Here is a 19,069-nt window from a genome sequence, read left to right as displayed (position 1 = left end):
TTCAGAAATTTCCTAATAAAATGATCAGAGATTTTAATTTGGAAATCTTGTCAAAAGAAGTGTGAAAAACTTCAACAGTATCTTATAATTTTGGCCTGATTACTTCAAAAAAATCTCCAACTCATATTATGAATCGACGTCCACATGTATTGACAATTATTTGATCAATATTGAATATAAAGACACAAACTGTCCAACCATTTATTTCAAAGTTAAACAAAAAGATAAATGTGATACTAGTATTGCTGAATTGAAATATAGATTACAAAAAGTAACATCAATAGATGTTATTCTCTGCTATGGATACAAGTATGAATAATTTATCAATACCCTAACTTATTTTAAAAATACCTCTTGTGCACCGCTCTATAAACAATTAAATTTACTAAAGAAAAAATTTCTCTGAGTAACAGCATTAAACAAAAAAAAAACAGAATGAAGGAACAGTATTTAAAATTGCTCAACACTAATAATCAGGATAAATGTAATATATAGTGAAGCTATCCAGAAACATAGATCAGAAAAGATTCTACATGAACTAACATAACACTTAAAATAAATAGCTTGGAAAATGATTGATAATAGTAGTGCTAAAGAAAATATCGGTAAATACAACAAATTAATTTTGAAGGAGGAAATATAGTTAAAATAAGTCTACTAAATTCTCTGATTGATTTTATATAAGTAGATGTTACTAATGTTGGCAAGAGAGCCATCAAATGCTTTGGTGATTTGTTGAAGGCTTTCGACTATGTCAGCACAAATATATTGTTGATGTGAAACAGCTTAACAGTGATTTGAATCTAAATTTAATAGGTAGAACATCAGTTACCAAAATTGCAATCATCAGCTCCACAGACTTTTAAGTTGAGGGATGGAACAAGGATCTATTCTTTATCTGTTCTTTTCTAGATCTATATCAATGGCATTGATGATTATTTTCATATAGAAAACCTTAATTTTCAGATAATACTACAGTGTTTACTTGTATTAAAATTAGTGACCGATTTGCTAGAGACACTTTAATAACGTTTAGGACACTTTAATAAACATTAATAGTTAAGCTCAATATTTCTATAATAATAATTAAAAATAAATCCCGGTTTAAAACCAACTTTGTGTTTACAAACTCCCCCAAGTTAAATGTCATATTTAATGGCATATTTGGCTATAACTAAATTAAGAAAATCATCCAAAAGTTACCTTATAAAAGTATTATCGTTTACCCCTTAATATTATTATTATTATTACAAGAATCTATTAGTTATTAGTAATTTTATTTTCTTATTATTTTATAACTTCTGATTGTAAGAATGAAAAATATTGTAAGATTAAAAGAAAAAAATTTTTTTTAGAAATTTGTATGAGAAACATTTGGAACAAATTAAAACAGTTTATGAAGATTCATTTGAGTTTGTTTATGAGAAGATTCCAGCTATTGGAAAATTTCAGCCTGATAGATATGATCTTGTTATCACACCTATTTTGAGAAATTCAAGTGAGTTGATAAATATTTTAATTATTTTCTAATATTATTAGTCACTTAATATTATTATTTACATTAAGTGAATTTATGCTATGTAACATATTTATACAGGAATTCATTTTGAATTGCCTGTAAATGCCACTTTGATGTTGTGTTAGTAACCATTATATTTTAGTGTGATTTAAATGTAATACAAAAAAGCATAGAACTAGACTGGGTGCATAGCTTACAATATAAACGTATTGATGATTAATGTAGCTGGTGTTATGATAGTGTTAAAAATCTCTTTTCTTTTCAAATATATTTTCTTTAAACAAGCAAACAAACTACTCTTAATTTCAAATTAGATTAAAACAAAGAAAGATGAAAAGTTTTAATAGCCGTCATAATGCTCTAAACTAATGTAAAATAATTTGACATTTAAGAACAGTCAACACGACTTAGCACTGAAAAGACAGCAAAACATTGAAAATAATTAAACAGGTTTAAAGGATTTACTACTAATTAATATGAAAGTCCTTCGTCTTTTTATCTCAGTTTTCATGAAGCAAATTAATATTGAATCAGATTATGATATAAATTGTTGAATTACATTTTTTTAGGAGCAATTCTGATTTCCTAGTATGCTTAAAAGGTATGTTCTTAAGCACGGTTATGCAATTTTCACTTCCTTGTATGAAGTAAAGGAAGTATTGTGATCAATAAAAATTTTGGTTTTCAGATTTCAATGGAAATATTCATTTTGACAATCCTTGAATCCATTTTTGACTAGTTTTGGCATGACATCTGCACACGTATTTAACTCAAAAACGATTAGCCATAGGATATTGAAATTTTTGATTTGGGATCCAGTGTAACATCTAGTTGTGCACTTCCCAAAATCCAAAGAAAAATTTAAGTAATAAGCCCTCATTGAGAGCTTTTCAGTGATATATGTCATCATAAGTGATAATTATTTTCATTGGTTCCAGAGTTTAGACAAATGCAATTTTAATTAATGAAATATATCTTTTATGGGAAGGTTCATCAGTTTGAATCAGACATCATCGCCTTTATTTTTAATTTCAATATATTGATTTATAAATAATTGTCAAATTGTAAAAAAAATAAACATAATTCAATAACAGTAAAAAAAATTATGCAAAAATATCAGTTATTAGTGAAATAAAATTTTATGTACTTGTCATTTAAAAAAAAAAACGTGTATGAATTGTAATAGGCATACAAGGAATTCATAGTGCCCACATCAGATTTTTCTGGAAATTTCTTGTCTCATGCTGTTTACACCTATATCAGATGTAGCATTAAGACTAAAGGGCATAAAGTTGTATTTAAAATTCTGTGTGCTTGTAATAAAGACATTTAAAGTAATGTTCTCATAATCAACATGTTTGATTCTGGGAGCTTTTTAAAAGATTTAGTATTCAAAGTAAAGTGTAACTTAAATCCTTATATTTCACATTATATGATGTTTTCTAGATAATAATAATTCATTCGAAAAAGTAGAAAAAATAATGGTGGTCATCTTTTTTTAATTAGAAGAAATTATTTAGTGTTAGTTAACATGTTAGTTTAACAACATGAAGTGGTGCCTCATCGTAAATGGTTCTAAATGATTAAGTTCAGACCATACCTCTCAAACCAAAAGCTATGATTGAAATAGGAATATGAAAATTATAACCACCATTAAGATTTTGTGGGTTTTCTAACATTTTTTATGATTTAGTACTCTCAGTTGAATAGTAGTGAGTCTGGAGTGACTTGTTCAGCATCATATTCATTTCTATCACAATATCAAAAGATTTTATGAGTTACATACCTCCAGTTTTGGTAATTGTGATGAAAAATTATAAATTGCTACTGAATTCTATAAATTCAGAGAAGTTTCTTCTTAAAATATATGTAACAGCAACTTATAATTTTACTAAAATTTATTTTTTCACGTGCTACTTTTTCTTTTTTTGTATCTTTGTTTAGTTTTCCCCAGAGATTGCTGCTTACTCAGAAGGGACTTGTTAGGAACAATTAAAGTAATCTTTAAACTTTTAATCATGTTCAAAAAGTTTTAATTTCTTCAAAAATACTCATCAGATATTATAAAAAGAAAATGTAGTAATCAGAAATAATTTTAACAAATTTATATAAATTGTTTTTCCCTGTAAATAAATCTGGATGATTATGGTAGAAAAATACAGGATAACCCCTAAAATAATTTACTTAAATTATTTTAGAGTATAGCCGTGATCCTCCTAATAGGTGGAAGTAAACTTAAAAAAGGTGCTGGCAGACCTTCCAAGGATGCATGGGTACATGTTTCTAAAAGAAACATTTAGAAACAGGAATACTGCAGTCAACAATTGTGACGGTTTTACACAAGCACCTTCATGCATACAAAATTGTCGGTGCATGCAATTGAAGTTGACAATAAACCATGCTATTATCGTTTTTCCATGGACATTCTTGATAAAGTAAATGAAGGTAATGCATTTTTAGACAAAAAAAAACATGGAAGATAAAGCTACCTTCCATGTTTCTAGACATGTTAACTGTCATGTCTGATTTGGAGTTGCGAGAATCCTCATTCCATTGACAAACACTATATGACAGCCTGAAAATTTTGCATGCATTACTGCTTATGAAGTAATCAGACCATTCTTCTTCACTGAGCCAACAGTCACTAGTGCGAGTTATCTAGACGTTTACTGAAGTATGCAGTACCACAAATTGAACATCAGCAATTATTTACTTCTAACAAGATGGCACATCGCACTAGGGTTTACATGTTAGGGACCCCCTATATAAACCACTTCCTCAATGTTAGATTGGCCGTGATTGACCAATTCCATGGCCACCGTGACCCCTGACGTTATGTCATTATCAACTAAGGTTGTCAATATCTGTGAACTTTTCAAAGAAGAATTTAAGGTGTAATTAATGGAATAACTCCAGATATTCTTTGTAATGTATGGCGTGAAAATGAATATTGCCCAGATATTTTATGTGCCTCAAAAGGTGGTCATGTGGAACTTGTTTATTAATGTAAGTTTTGTAAACAAAACTGTTTAAAATTCCAACAAGGATTTTATTGTTCAAAAAGATGCATGGTAAAGTACATTACTTTATTTTTTTATTGACATCTAAAATGTGCTGAATAATTTATGATCAATATACTTTTGAATATGGAATCCACTGTTTACAATCTGTCTTCATATTGTATTTTGTAGGGAAAAACAATGAAATTGTAATTTTTTTATTGTCTTGAGTTAGATATAAATCCTTTTTCTGCCCATTGAAAAAAAAAACAATCGAATGGTAATAATCAGAAATCACAGATTTCAATATTGTTCTTTTTCATAATAAAATTACTTATTTATATGATAATTGTACTGACACGATAAGATTGCTTTTAATTTTTAATCTTTTCTCAGCTACATATTATGAATTTTTTTAAATAATCAAAATCATTAGTTTTTAATTGTATTTTCAGATTTAAGTCATGATGATGTAAACTCCTCAGAACAAAATTCTCATACTAGACTGGAAATGACCCCTGATATACTTTTGAATAGAAGAAGATCCTTTTATAGCAGTTTACTGAATAAGACCAAAAATTATCATGAGGTATTGTATATTTTTCTATAAGTTTTTATTTATTGACCAACATTAATTATTTGACAACATTAATTTGTTCAACAAGGCTTCTCTACTATACAGCTCACGAATATTTATTCTCTGCAAAAAAGTATTTTCAAGAAATTGCAACAGGCAGAGATCTATAGCTAAGAAAATCAATCAACAATGACTATGATTTTAATGACACCATTCATAATTCTACTTTATGTAATAGGTATATTTCAGAGAGACACATTTATACTTTTCAGTACTGCTTTATTGAATTTATGCTTTTAGGCAGACGTGGTGGTCTGGACCAATCTTAGTTTTTTAGTCTGTTGTTTGAAAGTTATTACATTAACTAATTTATTACTAGCTTAGATTTTTGTTGGAATTATTTTGGTTGAGGTGGTGTAGAATAGCAAATGTGATAGAAATTATAGTGAATAAAGAAATTACTAACTCTTTCTTATTTGGATGTAACTGAAGTTTTGCAATTTATATTTTTCAGACTATAAATCTTGTGATAAATTTTAAAATTTAAATTGCATTTTGAGTATTTATTTATTACTTGGAAATATTTTCTTATTTTTCCTATATTTTTTAAGAAGCAAATAAATTTTATCAAAATTTTAATGTGTTCTATGTTTCCTTCAGAAACAAACAAACATTTGTTGATAGAGAGGGATTTTTAATTATGTAAGCTTCATTTTAAATTTATTTGTACTGCTTTTTGTGAAATATTTCCTTTTTAATTCTCTCTATATTGTGTAAATTCAGTGTATATTCACTCCAGTCTTCTTAACCAAACTATTTAGTTCCTGATTGTCCCCATTTCCTTTCAGATTGTCTATAATTTTTAATATAGTTAGGATAATAATATATATCCTAATGTAGGATATATATATATATATCCTATAGATATATATATCTTTATATAGGTAAAAGAAGATAGACTTATAGACCACATATTACAGCATCCTAGAATAGTTGCTTTAATATTGGAGGGACAGGTAGAAGGAACAAATTGTGCAGGCAGTCAACGTTTGGAATGTGTAAAGCAAATTGTTAGGGTTGTAGGATGTAGGGGGTATACAGAGAGCTGCATCAAACCAGTCAAATGACTGAAGACAAAAAAAAACAGTTCTTATTTGGGAAATGAGTTAATTTGTGTAAATCGTGAATAAAGTTTTTTTTATCTGTATTTTATTACAGGAATTCCTGTTAAGCTTGGATCCACCACTTCATGTTTCTAAAGATTCTATTACAAGGTGGCATCCAGAATTTGATGTGGATGGTGTTCCCGACATTGAACCTTCTACTCTTCCTGAACCACCTAATATACAAAAGGTTGCTTCTGCAAAAGATGTTTTAGGTAAAAAAATTTCAATAGAGTAGTAAGATTAGTTGCTATATATGTTTATAAGTATTACCACTCAGTGGCTAAATAATCATAGTTCTAACAATTGTTAATGAAATTTTTTGTTTCTTAACATTCTCATCACTCCCTATCGTGTGATGCTGGTTTGGCTCTAAAACCTAGCCATGCATCTGATAGACTGGGTCTGACTTTTTATTAAAACAAAAAATGTTAGTCTCTGTTACATTACATAATATATAATTAAAAAATGTTGGTTAAAATTTATCGCACATGCCATTGAGCAAAAATTTGCACCACCGGATAAATATTCCATTGCTGAACAAAATTTAAACAGTGAAATATACTTAAAAGGTAGCTAGCTGTTAAGTTTAGCAGTGATTTAAGTTATTGCATTCATCATTCCCTATGCTGAATCTTTTTATAAAACTGGAAGGATCCATCTTGGAATTTCAAGTTTGTACCAATAGGAACCTGTGGAAATCTGCTAAACTACTTTTTTCATGATATGCCATCTATTCTTCAACATTTTTGTTATGATAATGAAGCTTTCTTGTTTCTCTCTGCTCTCAGAAACCAACTTTTTGAGTGCTTTCAAAAAACAGCCAGTCTCCTATAGCTAAGGATAATGTTAGGGGTAATTGTCTTCATAATATTACAGGACTCTAGGGAATCATTCCTAGTATTTCAAAAACTGTTAGCTAAGATATCTATTAGATCCTAATCTTTTTAAAATGTAAGGTATGAAATGTAACTATGAAAACTTTTACTTTATAAATGAAGTGCACAATTACCATATAAAATTAACTTTGTTTAAATAAAGATTAGAAATTAATAAAATATGATAATCCTGTGATAAAATTATCATACTTTGAAAAAAAACCTGGTATAATTTCTGAAAAGCTGACAAAAATGGATAGTAGAGTATTCTCAATGCACAAAATACAAAACATTATAGCCATTATTTTGCCTGACACAATTTATAACTGAGCTATGATTAAAGCAACAACTTCATCAATGGTCTTTTTTTGTATTTTAACACTATCTTATATTTTTAGTTTAAACAAAATTACATAAGATAATATATTTAAGTGAATGTTGTATTTTCTTTTAACGTCTTCAAAAAATTTTGTAAGTTTATTTTATGTATTACACATATATTTATATCGTAACTTTTTTGTAACTATTTGATTTACAGAGAGAGCTCGTAACTTGTTTGGTGCCAATCCTCGTCTAGAGACAGCAATTCAGAAAATGACTGAATCAAGTAGCAGTACAAATAGTAATATTACTAATATATCTGCTACAACTAATACTGGACCTGCTTTTACTGCTCTTACTAATGCTTTGAAAGGAATTCCCAAGTCTCTCTTAGAAAAGGTATTGTAACTTTTTTATTTACGTCTACTATTAACTGATTTCCTAATCAGTTTAATTGTGCATGTGGTTTTCACTATGCATCTGCTTTATATACTGAATGTATTTTTATTTTTGAACATTGCAAAGAATGTATCATTTAATACATTTCTTTGTCATTTTTTGCATAAACAAATATTTTTACTGAGAGTTTTAAAATGGGCCATTAACATTATAGAGAATAATGTATGAACCGTACAGAGTATTGTAATCTTCAAACTAAGCAGAATAAAAATCTAGAATAATAAAATCTGAACAGCATGAACATCAGCTTTGCAACGACCACAGTTTTAGGGAATAGTGTACTGATGTTTAACTGTCTGTTGATATGTCAGAAGAAATGGAATTTTTTTTTTTTTTTTGACCAAAAACTAAACTGGTATGGTGAAACTGATTTGGAATGCTAAAATTGAGAGGTTTTAATGAAAATTCAATTAGAAAAGCCCAAATTTGGAAATCTTTTGTCTTTATAGTTCTGCCATTTACATTATCCCCAATTACCTATAAACTGTTAGTTTTTTTACTTAAAACTAAGTATAAAAAGTTAAGTTTTGAAGTGCATAAAATCCAAAATCTGATGGGAAATTGTAGTCTAATTTACTGAGTAATTTTTACTTTATTTATCATATCGTTTAGAAACAAACAAAAGAAAATTAATCATTATGAATTTTTGAAAATTTTTCTTTTGTTTATGTAAGTAAACAATAGATCAGCAAGATTGACTTCGTGTTCAGGCTGCAGTACATAACTGTTTTTTTTTTTCAAAATGAACTTTCTTGTAATAACAATAAAATATTTGTTATTGTGAATAATTTTATTACCATTCAAACAATTCAAGTATTGATGTTTATGATAAAATATTAAAAAATTTAATTTAAAGCCAGTTTATTAAGATAATTTTTTCATAGAAAAGTGGCTTTGTTTATAAAAGTATATCACTTTTATTTTTAGTCATTTTTAAATCTGCAACTGTTTGCAAACGAGACAAAACTAGGGCAGTCAACTATATAATTATATAAAATGGGTACAAGAATCAAAGTTAGATAACAAGTTGCATTTTAATCGTTCAGAATAATAAAAAAATAATGCAATAAATAAGAAAGAAATATAACCAGCTGTATAAACAAGTGTTGTATGCATTTATGATGTTCAGGTAGCAATTGATGAATTTGTGAATCATAGTTTTTTTAAGTTATTGTTTTTTCCCTTTAACACACTTGTTGCAAGTCATTGTTACATTTCTTCAGTATTTTAAGCCAATTTATAAGTTTTAAGTTTCTGTGTAAAATATAAATTTGTTCTGTATATTGTAATTCTGATTTCATTAAAAAAACACTTTTTACAGGTAATGAACAGATAATAAACTTTTCTCAACATATCAATCATGATATTTGAAAATTTTAATGCAGTAACATTGAAATATGACTTTTTTGTTTTAATTTTTTAGTTATAGTTAACAAGAGCTGGATTCAAGTAAAATATTTTAGTTTTAAAAATAATAACAAAAAGTTAAAATATTAACATTAACCAAATAATTTCACTTTAAAATTTTAGCGTAAGTTTCCAATTACGCTGCATAAAAGTTTAGTTAAGAATAAAACATTTTCATTTAACTTTTTTTAAAAATGTTGTCTAGTGGTTTAAATTCAGCCATATTGTTTTATGTGTATCTGAAAAATTATTGTTTTATATGAACAAAAATTATAAAATGGTAATGATTTTCTTTCTTTTTGTAGAATTTTGTGTTACAACTTGTCTCATTTATAGAACATCTGTTAGATTTCTTTTTTAACTTATTGAAACAAGTAACAACTTATAATCTAAAAAGAAAAAACAAAACAATTGTATTTCATCAATTGCAAATATATTATTCATGTTGGTTCCAAACGTTTTTTACAAAATTGTTAATAGAATAAATACTATTTATGTTGATAGACTTTTATATTTATGAATTACAGTATTAAGAATTTCTTCCTGGGCTCTTGTCTCTTGATAACTAACAGATAATGTTATAATTAATTGTGTTAATTGTAATATAATTAGGTTATATAATTTTTCTTAATTAATAAATTATTTCTCAGTACTCAATGTCTGAATAAAACAAAATTAAAAAAATTACAAATAATTTACAAAATGTTTGATCTGAGTAAATAAATTGTATTGTGCTGTTTATTTGAGGAATAAAACTTATAATCTATCTATTCTTAACTGAATAGATAGATTATAAGTCTATCTATTCAGTTAATAGATAGACTATTAATTGAATAGATTATTCAATTAATCATTGTATTGAATATAATATACAAGTATATCAAAAGAAGGAACAGTATTATGCGTGTTAAAAAATAATGTGAAGTTTAATAATAGTGGCTGTAAAGTTTAATATTAATAATATAGTTTAATAGTTTTTTAAGCCCCAATCAATATTAACTTGCCTACGAGGCGAGAAGGTTGAGAGGTTTTATCTGCTCAACACTGAATTTATTTTAAGATTTTTCTGTTAAATATCCTATATGGTGGTACAGAATGTTTGGAAAGTTGTTGTGTGGAATTATGAAAGAGTAATGATGACATTTTTTTAATTATTGCTTTTTTTTTCATTTCATTATTTTATAAAAACAGATATTAAAATAACTGAAAGAGTTTCAAATAACTTCACAGGTTTCAATTTGTTTTCAAACAGTTTAACCAGCTGATGTACTGAAATGTCTTATACATATGCCATTATTGTGTTTTTAGTTTGTCAGTTCTGCAGTCAGAGGTGGGTGATCAAGTAGGCCCCTAACCCATCAAAATGATTCATTCACCAGACAATTCATGAAAAAGTCATTGACCTGTTAACTGTGTGCGTTGCAGTGCCATCTTTTGGAACCATCTGTGATTGATTTCCACCTCTGTTAACCAACTGTATTTTCAAAAAAGATTGGACCCACAATGTGTTTTCTACTCACATTGACCCTTGATCCAGACTCCAATTTTCATGTATTTTGTGAATTAATATACCCTCCCAGATGAAACCACGCGTCAACTACAAAAAAAAAACATTGGCAATGATACCTACAGAATTTTGGTCAATAAAACATTTAAACCACTGACAATAATTTAGTATTTCGGCATGATCTGTAGGTTTCAGTTCTTGGACACATTACTTTGTAGGGGAAAAGTTTTAGTTCTTTGTGTCTTAAAAGTTTGATATCTTACTACTGTGCTAACTTACATATTGATTTTGATGGACTTTCACTTCGATCAGCATCTTCAGAACCGTTGCTTGAAATTTTTTGATAAGAGTTCAGATTGCGTTAGAGTGAGGAACAGGACTATTTGGAAACTTTTTGGAAAAGTGCTTTACTAAATCGGTATACTTGACCCTTCACAGAGAGATGTATTCAACAAGAAAATGTATTCCTCTACCAAAAGAACATTAAATTCATGAAATGAAACTAAGCCCATTCAATCACAACTCAACAACTGACATCTTAGTTTATTACTGAGCAATGCCCAACAAACCCACTAGGCAACCAACCTAACACCGAAAGAACAGAATGTACCACATAATTTTAAAGTATACTACGCAGCAACTTTTCGAATGCACTGTAGATCGAACATAATCTAAATATTATGTTACAATTTAATTTATAATAATTTTTTTACCTCATTCCTGTTACATTACTTTAAGACTGTAAAAAAAGTATGTATATTCAGTTTTTGAAAGTTAGTTGAAAACTGTAACTGTTATAGAATCTTTTATATGTAATGTATGTGTAGTATTTTATCCACTCAAATCTATTTTTAATTTGTAATTTTTTTGTTTTAACTAACTTCTTACAGGTTAGAGCAAAACAAGCTGCAAAAGCTCTTGAAGCCATGACTCGATCTCCATCTCAAGCTAAAGAAGCTGTTATGTTAACTCGTTTACCAGAAATAGCCCGTATTGTTCGTAATATTTTTATTTCTGAAAAAAAGGCTGTTCTAACTAGGGAGCTAGTTATAAAAAAACTGGCCGACAGTTACAGAGAAAACCTCAGTTTTTGTGAGTATGTTGTATAGTTGTTAGAGTTAAGCATATTTTTCGATGACTATTATTTCACTAAAAAAAAATGTTCATGACCAAAAGTCTAGTCTTATAAAATTTTTTGTATGAAGTTCATCTTAAATATTTAGAAATATAAATTCATTAATCAACTACAATGATGATGTACATAAACAGTAAATTTAAAAATTGAGTTTGACAATTCTATCATTTGGATAACATAAAAAATTTAAAATACGAAATGGGAAGAAAAATAGAAGAAATATAATTACATTTGAATTAGGAAAAATCAAAGAAATAATTGGAAATTACAAAGTTTTTCCATGCTTCTGTATGGTAAAAAACCATTTAAGTCCTTACCAGATAGATGTATCGATTTTTGTTAGTTGCCAGGTTATCTAAATCATTTTTTATGGCATTTAAAATTTACACAAAGCACACATTGGATGATATTTATAGTTTTTTAACTGCAGCTCTTCATATTCATTTTCATTTTAAAATATTTTGTATTGTTTCTGTAATAATAAATTTAATTTTCAGTAAGTTTTCATTAAATTTTTGGGGAAAAAATTGTTCTAGACAAAATTGGAAATTGAAAACTTAGTTACATTCGTTATACTGCAGCATTGCTGAATTATGAAATTTAATTCAGCAAAACATGGAAAAATACATTTTTCCATTGAAAAGTAGAGTTTTGAAACTTGAAACAAACTACTTGAAGAATAATTTTCGTGGATGCTGGATGTTGTGCAAGCAGAGGTGAGCTTGCTTAACCAGATGCAATGTTATAATATATTGAATTAGCTAATGAGCAGAATATAAATCTAAAATCGGTTATTTAACACAATGCTATATGAATTTCACCCCCAGTCATATTACTTTGAAATAACAAAAATTGTACATAATAATTGTTAGGAAGTTGTAATTTATTGGCTAGTAAATATAAAATTTAACATTGTGTACAATGTTGTTCATCATGCACAACTTTTTAGTTGTGACATGCTGGTTGTGCCAATACCTAATGCAATCTTTGAGGATTCTCTGGCACCAATGATCTTGTCTGTAAATAAATTACCGTTTTCAATGTTCTCTTCTGAAAATGTCAGCTTTTTACTCTGGGTATCACATTTCCTTTAAGGAAACTGCTGTATGAAAACATTTAATTTTTAACTGTTTTGATTTTTATTGTAAATTGAATTGATATGTGTGATAAAATAAGAGAACATGAATTAAACAAGTAGAAGGTACTTGTTAATAGCGATTTTACTACATGCTGAATACATAGATTACAAAGTAGTATCCCAAATGAAATGTTTTTCTATACTACAAAATTAAAAAAAAAGCCTTTTTAATGCTAGATAAAATTTGTTGTTGCTTAGTGATGAGACCTGAAAAAATTAAAATAATGCCAACAAAAAAATAAATATTAAAAAACAATTCTCTTCCATAAATAAGCAAGATGAAATTTACCTCCCATTCCAACTAAACTACTACCAAAAGGAGCTCCAATAATAATTGCAAATGAAACAGGAAACATTATTTGACCTATTACATTATCAGTCTAGACTACCTAAACAAATAAAAATTAAAAATAATCAAAAAATAAAAGAACCACCAAAAATACTATTAGAAAGATTAATATAAGGGGGACAAAAGGTAAATTAAATGAAATCTATAAAGAAAAGATTAATAGATTTGTTTATTCATTTTATTTTAGCACCTAAAATGGTTCTAAGAACCAAAAAAGACTAAGAGAATTTTTTTCTCTAAATTCTGCTTCAAGTAAGAGATATTTCAAGTTTCCTGTAATTTGTTTTTTTGGAATAAAGATATATTTAATAATAGATGAGAACTGATTGTGTCTAAGCTAAGTGATAATTTAATCAGTGTTTACTGTATTTTTGGCTGGCCTTTTTCTTTTACGTGGTTATAAAGATTTATAAACAAATTAATAATTTATATATATATATAAAATATATTTATACATATATGCACATATACAGAGTGTCTGGAAAGGGGGGGATAATTACACATCATGTAACATTGTAATTTCATGCAGGAAATGATTCTGCAAACTGTTTTCCAACCTCTTTGATCCTTATTCAAAATTTATCAAGATACTAGATAACAAAATTAGAAACAGCTGATTCATTGCATTTATTATTTAAATTAATTAAAAATTTTATTTTATTAAATACTTATTTTTAATTGTTTATAAAAAGTTTTTTTTTCAAGAAAATTAACATAATAAAAACATACCAAATGTGTACTAAAATCACAGCAGATGTTCAACGTGGCTTCCTCCTACTTGTTGACAAAATCTTGGACACGTGTAAAAATTATGTACAGCATTCTGAATTGATTCCCTTGATATGTCAGTAAATTTAATTATGTAAAACAATATAGAGAAATCTTCTTAGTTTTACCAGATTCTCTAATTAGTTTTATAAACTAAATATCCCCAGAAGAAGTAGTCTGCTGGACTTAAATCTGGTGATCGTGGAGGCCATTCAATTTGTCTTCTTCTACCAGTCCATCTTGCTGGAAAAATATCATTTAAGAAAGTGCAAACTTGAAGAGAACAGTGGGCTGGAGCTCAGTCTCGCTAACACCATGAAGTTTTCTCAAAAATGATATTCAGTAGCTGGAATAATTTGATTACAATGCACAGACAGCTTCTCATACAAATCCCCTGTCAAATTTCTATCTATTACAAATGACCCTATCAATGTATCCAATACAATGCCAGCCCAAAAATAGTTTCATCTGAAAAGACAACATTTAATTGCACAAAATTCAGCACGCAGATCAAAATCATCCTTCAATAATTCTTGATGCGGCTGAATTTTATAAGGCTTATATGTTTTTCAGTCAAGACTTCATAGACAGGATTTGTTTATATCAAGGTGCCTTCTAATAACCAAAATTGATGTGTGAGGATTTTCTGTTATCTTCAACATGGTATCTAGTTTTACATCTTCACGTAAAATGGATTTAGTTTGCCAGATTTTCAATTGTTCTTTATAATTCCATATCAGGAAAAGTGCCAGTAAATAAATTTCTTTCTTTGTCATACGATCTTACTCAAACTTCATACCATAACATCATTAGAAGAATTATTCTTTCATATTCACAGAATTCCATTATCTTAATAAAAATATAGTTAAATGCAAAGAAACATGAATTAGAAAACTAAACTAATTAATAAATTTAATGAGAAAACAACTTCACAGAAATTACATTTGCCACACCTATTCAAAATGAGAGAAAATGGTAAAATTAATTTGCATAACAATGAAACTGTTCCCAACCACATAAAGTAAAATTTTTGTTTATGATTTGTTATTTTTGATTTATTTCTGAAATAAATATTGTTGAATTAAAATATAATGCATTTTTCATTAATTCTACATAAATCATCTTTCTTCTCTAATTTCAAATAAGTATAATGAATCTGCTGTTTTAATTTTGCTACAATTATTTCATTATCAAATATCATAATGATAATTTTAAAATAATTATATAATGTGAAGAGATTGTGGAAAATGATGGCGGAATTATTTCCAGCCTGAAATTGCAATGTTAACATGATAATGATGTAATATCCCCTTTTCTACTGAAAATATTTATCTTGAATGATGGTTGTGGTTGACTTCAATCTGAAGACTTAATGGTCAATATCTAAAACACAGATGAAGCTACAAATGCTGGGGTTTTCACTAAGTTTTTCCCATAAAACTTAATATGACCATGCCATTTAAAAAATAAGTTGAAATTCAATATGACTGCAAGATGGCCAGCAATAATTTCAAACAACTTGAATAAGTTTCTTTGATACAGTAATCAACTACATTTATTTTGGTAACAGTCGCACTCAATTTTATATAATTAAGCAGTTTCCTTTCCAGACATCCCATTTAATACAGCTGATTACAAACGATTCATCAGATTTAAAAAATAAGCACACATAAAATTATGAGTAATACATAAAAATCAACAGAAATTATTGTCATAACTTGATATGGCCTCCATTCGTCATATGACAGACATCTATGTGGTAGTCCTGTTCAACCCACACATGATAATCATCATAATTTCCCTTTGTGATTTTTTCCTATGGGAAAAAATCACCAAAACCGTAGATCAGGAGATGTAGATGGCCATTTTAAAGAGTGCTAAGTCATCATCTGTACATCACCCGATCTAGCCGAGTAAATCATATTGAGGTAAGAAATACTTGTCCATGGTATTATCCGAGAAGAATAATTGTTTGTACACCTTTGTTTTAGAAGTTGGTGCCAAAAACAGGTAAGTTTTGTGAATTTACATTCACGTTCTACAGAATAACGTTCAGTAAAAGTGAAATGTCGCCTTATCACTAAACATTAGACGGTTAGCAAAATCGTTATCCTCTATAGCTTCCTGAGTTTGTTGAGGTCATTTGGTTATAACTTTTAAAGACTTTATATGATATGGTTTCAGTCTTAATCAAGTTTGCAAAATCTTGCCGACAGTCAGCTGTGGAATATCGAATTCACTACTAGTGCATCGAGTTGACTTCTTCAGGCTACAAATGAAACTCGCCCTGAGTCCCTCCACTGTTTTATGTGAAACGCTTGGGCGTTCAGTGCTTTTACCTTTGCACAAACAACCAGTGTCTTTAAACCTTAGAACAATCTGGTTGTCAATACTGGTAGTATTGTCAACCAATGTCAATACTACCTTAGAACAATCTGGTTGTCAATACTGGTAGTATTGACAACCAGTGTCAATACTACCTTAGAATGCTTTAGTGGTCTGATGGTTCTGTTTCAGACCATCTTCGGAATAAATGCTGCACTGTAACAACAGATAAACATTTCTAATACTCTAAGATACAGAATGCTTTCTGTTGTATAGATGCCATTTTAGAAACTGAGCTCGCACTACCTGTCGGCGACTACTTAAAATAAGAAATGATGAATCATCTGTAATCACAGATGTGTATATATTCATATAGAAGAGGTGGATCGATAAATAAGTTCATGTTCTTGAACTGAAAGGGATATATTAATATCTTGTAGTGGTAGCACTGGTTGTGTTGTCTTTAATGTCTCTATGGCCTTCAGTACGTGTGTAGTGTCGTCAATATGGCGTGTGTCCTGTAGGGGTTTTCATCCAGATTAGAAGTGCATTCAGCAGCTTGATTTTTGTGGGCAAAAATTTACAATTGTTTTGAAATTAATTGCCAAGTTCTTAGGTATACAGCGAGAATGCAATGTCACACCCCATGATCAGAAATGTGCCAAAATGTTCAGAAAATAAAAAACTAATGTGAGTTACGAATTGCATGCTGGGCGTCCTTCAAGTGCAAGCAAACACAATGGGTAACATGGAACATGTGAATGAAATGAATTTGAGTGACCAGCACATTTAAATTAGAAAGTTTGCTAGTGAACTTAACATCAGTTTTGGTAGTTTGTTTGTGATTACTCACGATCGGCATGGTTACCGTAAGATGTGGCACCCATTGTGCATAATGGGTGCCACATCTGTTGACAAACTTTGTCTGCTCTTTTTTTCTTTAATGTTATTCCAAGACTTGCCCACAGTTTTTGAAATACATAATCACAGGGGATGAGAGCTGGGTGCTTCATTACACTCCTGAGTCTAAACGAACAACACATGAACGGAGACAACAAAAATTTGCCGCAGCCAATAAAAGTGAAAACATCCCCACATGTTTGAAAGGTTATGCTGACAAGTTGTTTTTAATTCTGAGGGAGTTTTTTACAGTGAACAATTAATGCTGAATCTTACTGTGAGACTTCGGTAAAGCCATTGAAGATCAAAGACCTGGAAGATTGAACGCTACTATTTAGCTCATGTGATAAAGGAGTTACTGCAAAAATTCAAGTGGAAAATGTGGTCTCAACCACCTTACAGCCCTTGTCTAGCACCCTGCGACTACCACTTGTTTGGTCTCGCTCTGGGAAGGGAGTGTTTCGCTAATGATGAACTGAAGGAAATAGGATGAATTTTTTATGAGTGGAACTGAAAAACTTGTAACAAGTTATGAAAAGTGTTTAGAAAAAGTTGGTGATGATATTGAAAAATAGATAGATAGTTTCTTGTTCAATAAAAAAAAATTGTTTTATAAATATGTTTGTTTCATAGAGGGCTCGTGTGTGTGTATACATACATATATATATATATGTAATACTCTATGTAACAATAGATCATAGAGGATGATGTTGTTAACAATTTTTTTTAATTGTTCTTGAATGTTTCTTATATATTAGTAATTTAATCTTTTTATATATATAAAGTATGTTATAAAAAAAAAAAAAATAATGTATAATGTACATTAAAACTATTGTTTTACTTTTTAGGTGATTTAAATGAGCATTTAAACTTGTTGCAAGAAAAGACACCAGAATGGCTTAGTTTTTGTACACTCCGTAAGACAAATTTTGTGAGATTTGTGAAAGATGCAGATATGTCACGCATAATGGCTCACTTGGAATCAATTGCTTCTGACCACTCATATTGAAGCTTTCTTTTTTACATAACGTTCTAAGATTCATAATAACGGTATTTAATATTAACAAACTAGTTAAAATGGTATTTAATTTGTCATTTCTGTCACACTGATAAAAACAATACAATACTGACAAAACAATCAACAAAATATTGTAATTTTTTCTTAATCTTTTTATTATATTTTTACATGGAATGCTTTACCTAGAATGTTTTATATGTAATGTGTACTATTAGTTTTTAATTTTTGTTTATGTTGATAACTTTTTACTAAATAAATAAATAAATAAACAAAACTTTTTACTATGTTTTTACTGTGTTTTTATTCTATGTTAAATTATTTTTAGTCAATTTTTTTACGCTTAGAAAAAATATTGTTCTATATTTATTATATTTTTGAAATACATGTTCAGCAGAATGTGTGGATACTATGTATGTAGCATGTTGCAGAAGTCTAGGATAAAAATATCAGTGTATTGTAATTTCTTCACAGCATGAGTTTGATCAGTACAGGACACCTATTATTATATAAGAGGGATTTTATTATATATGCCCTTATATACAAGACGGAAGCTGGCTCTTGTAGTTCCTACGGTACTGCATACGTAGGAAGGTATGCAGAGCATAC

At 28.6% G+C, this 19,069-nt stretch overlaps 1 protein-coding gene across 1 annotated transcript in view; it reads left to right on the top strand.

Annotated features, from left to right (window-relative positions):
- Positions 1–18,741, top strand: part of dup (chromatin licensing and DNA replication factor double parked) — a 35,847-nt gene extending 17,106 nt beyond the window's left edge. Inside the window, exons 5-10 of the mRNA XM_075368494.1 lie at positions 1,356–1,498; positions 4,974–5,107; positions 6,314–6,473; positions 7,675–7,856; positions 11,721–11,922; positions 18,294–18,741. Coding sequence (XP_075224609.1) covers positions 1,356–1,498; positions 4,974–5,107; positions 6,314–6,473; positions 7,675–7,856; positions 11,721–11,922; positions 18,294–18,454 — 982 coding nt within the window. The 3' untranslated portion in view covers positions 18,455–18,741. The remainder of the gene's footprint in view (positions 1–1,355; positions 1,499–4,973; positions 5,108–6,313; positions 6,474–7,674; positions 7,857–11,720; positions 11,923–18,293) is intronic.
- The last annotated feature ends 328 nt before the right edge of the window (positions 18,742–19,069 follow it).

The sequence above is a fragment of the Lycorma delicatula genome, chromosome 6, assembly GCF_047948215.1.
Source record: "Lycorma delicatula isolate Av1 chromosome 6, ASM4794821v1, whole genome shotgun sequence".
NCBI lineage: Eukaryota > Metazoa > Arthropoda > Insecta > Hemiptera > Fulgoridae > Lycorma > Lycorma delicatula.
The sequence above is the reverse complement of the archived record's forward strand: the minus strand, read 5'-3'. Positions and strand labels throughout refer to the sequence as shown.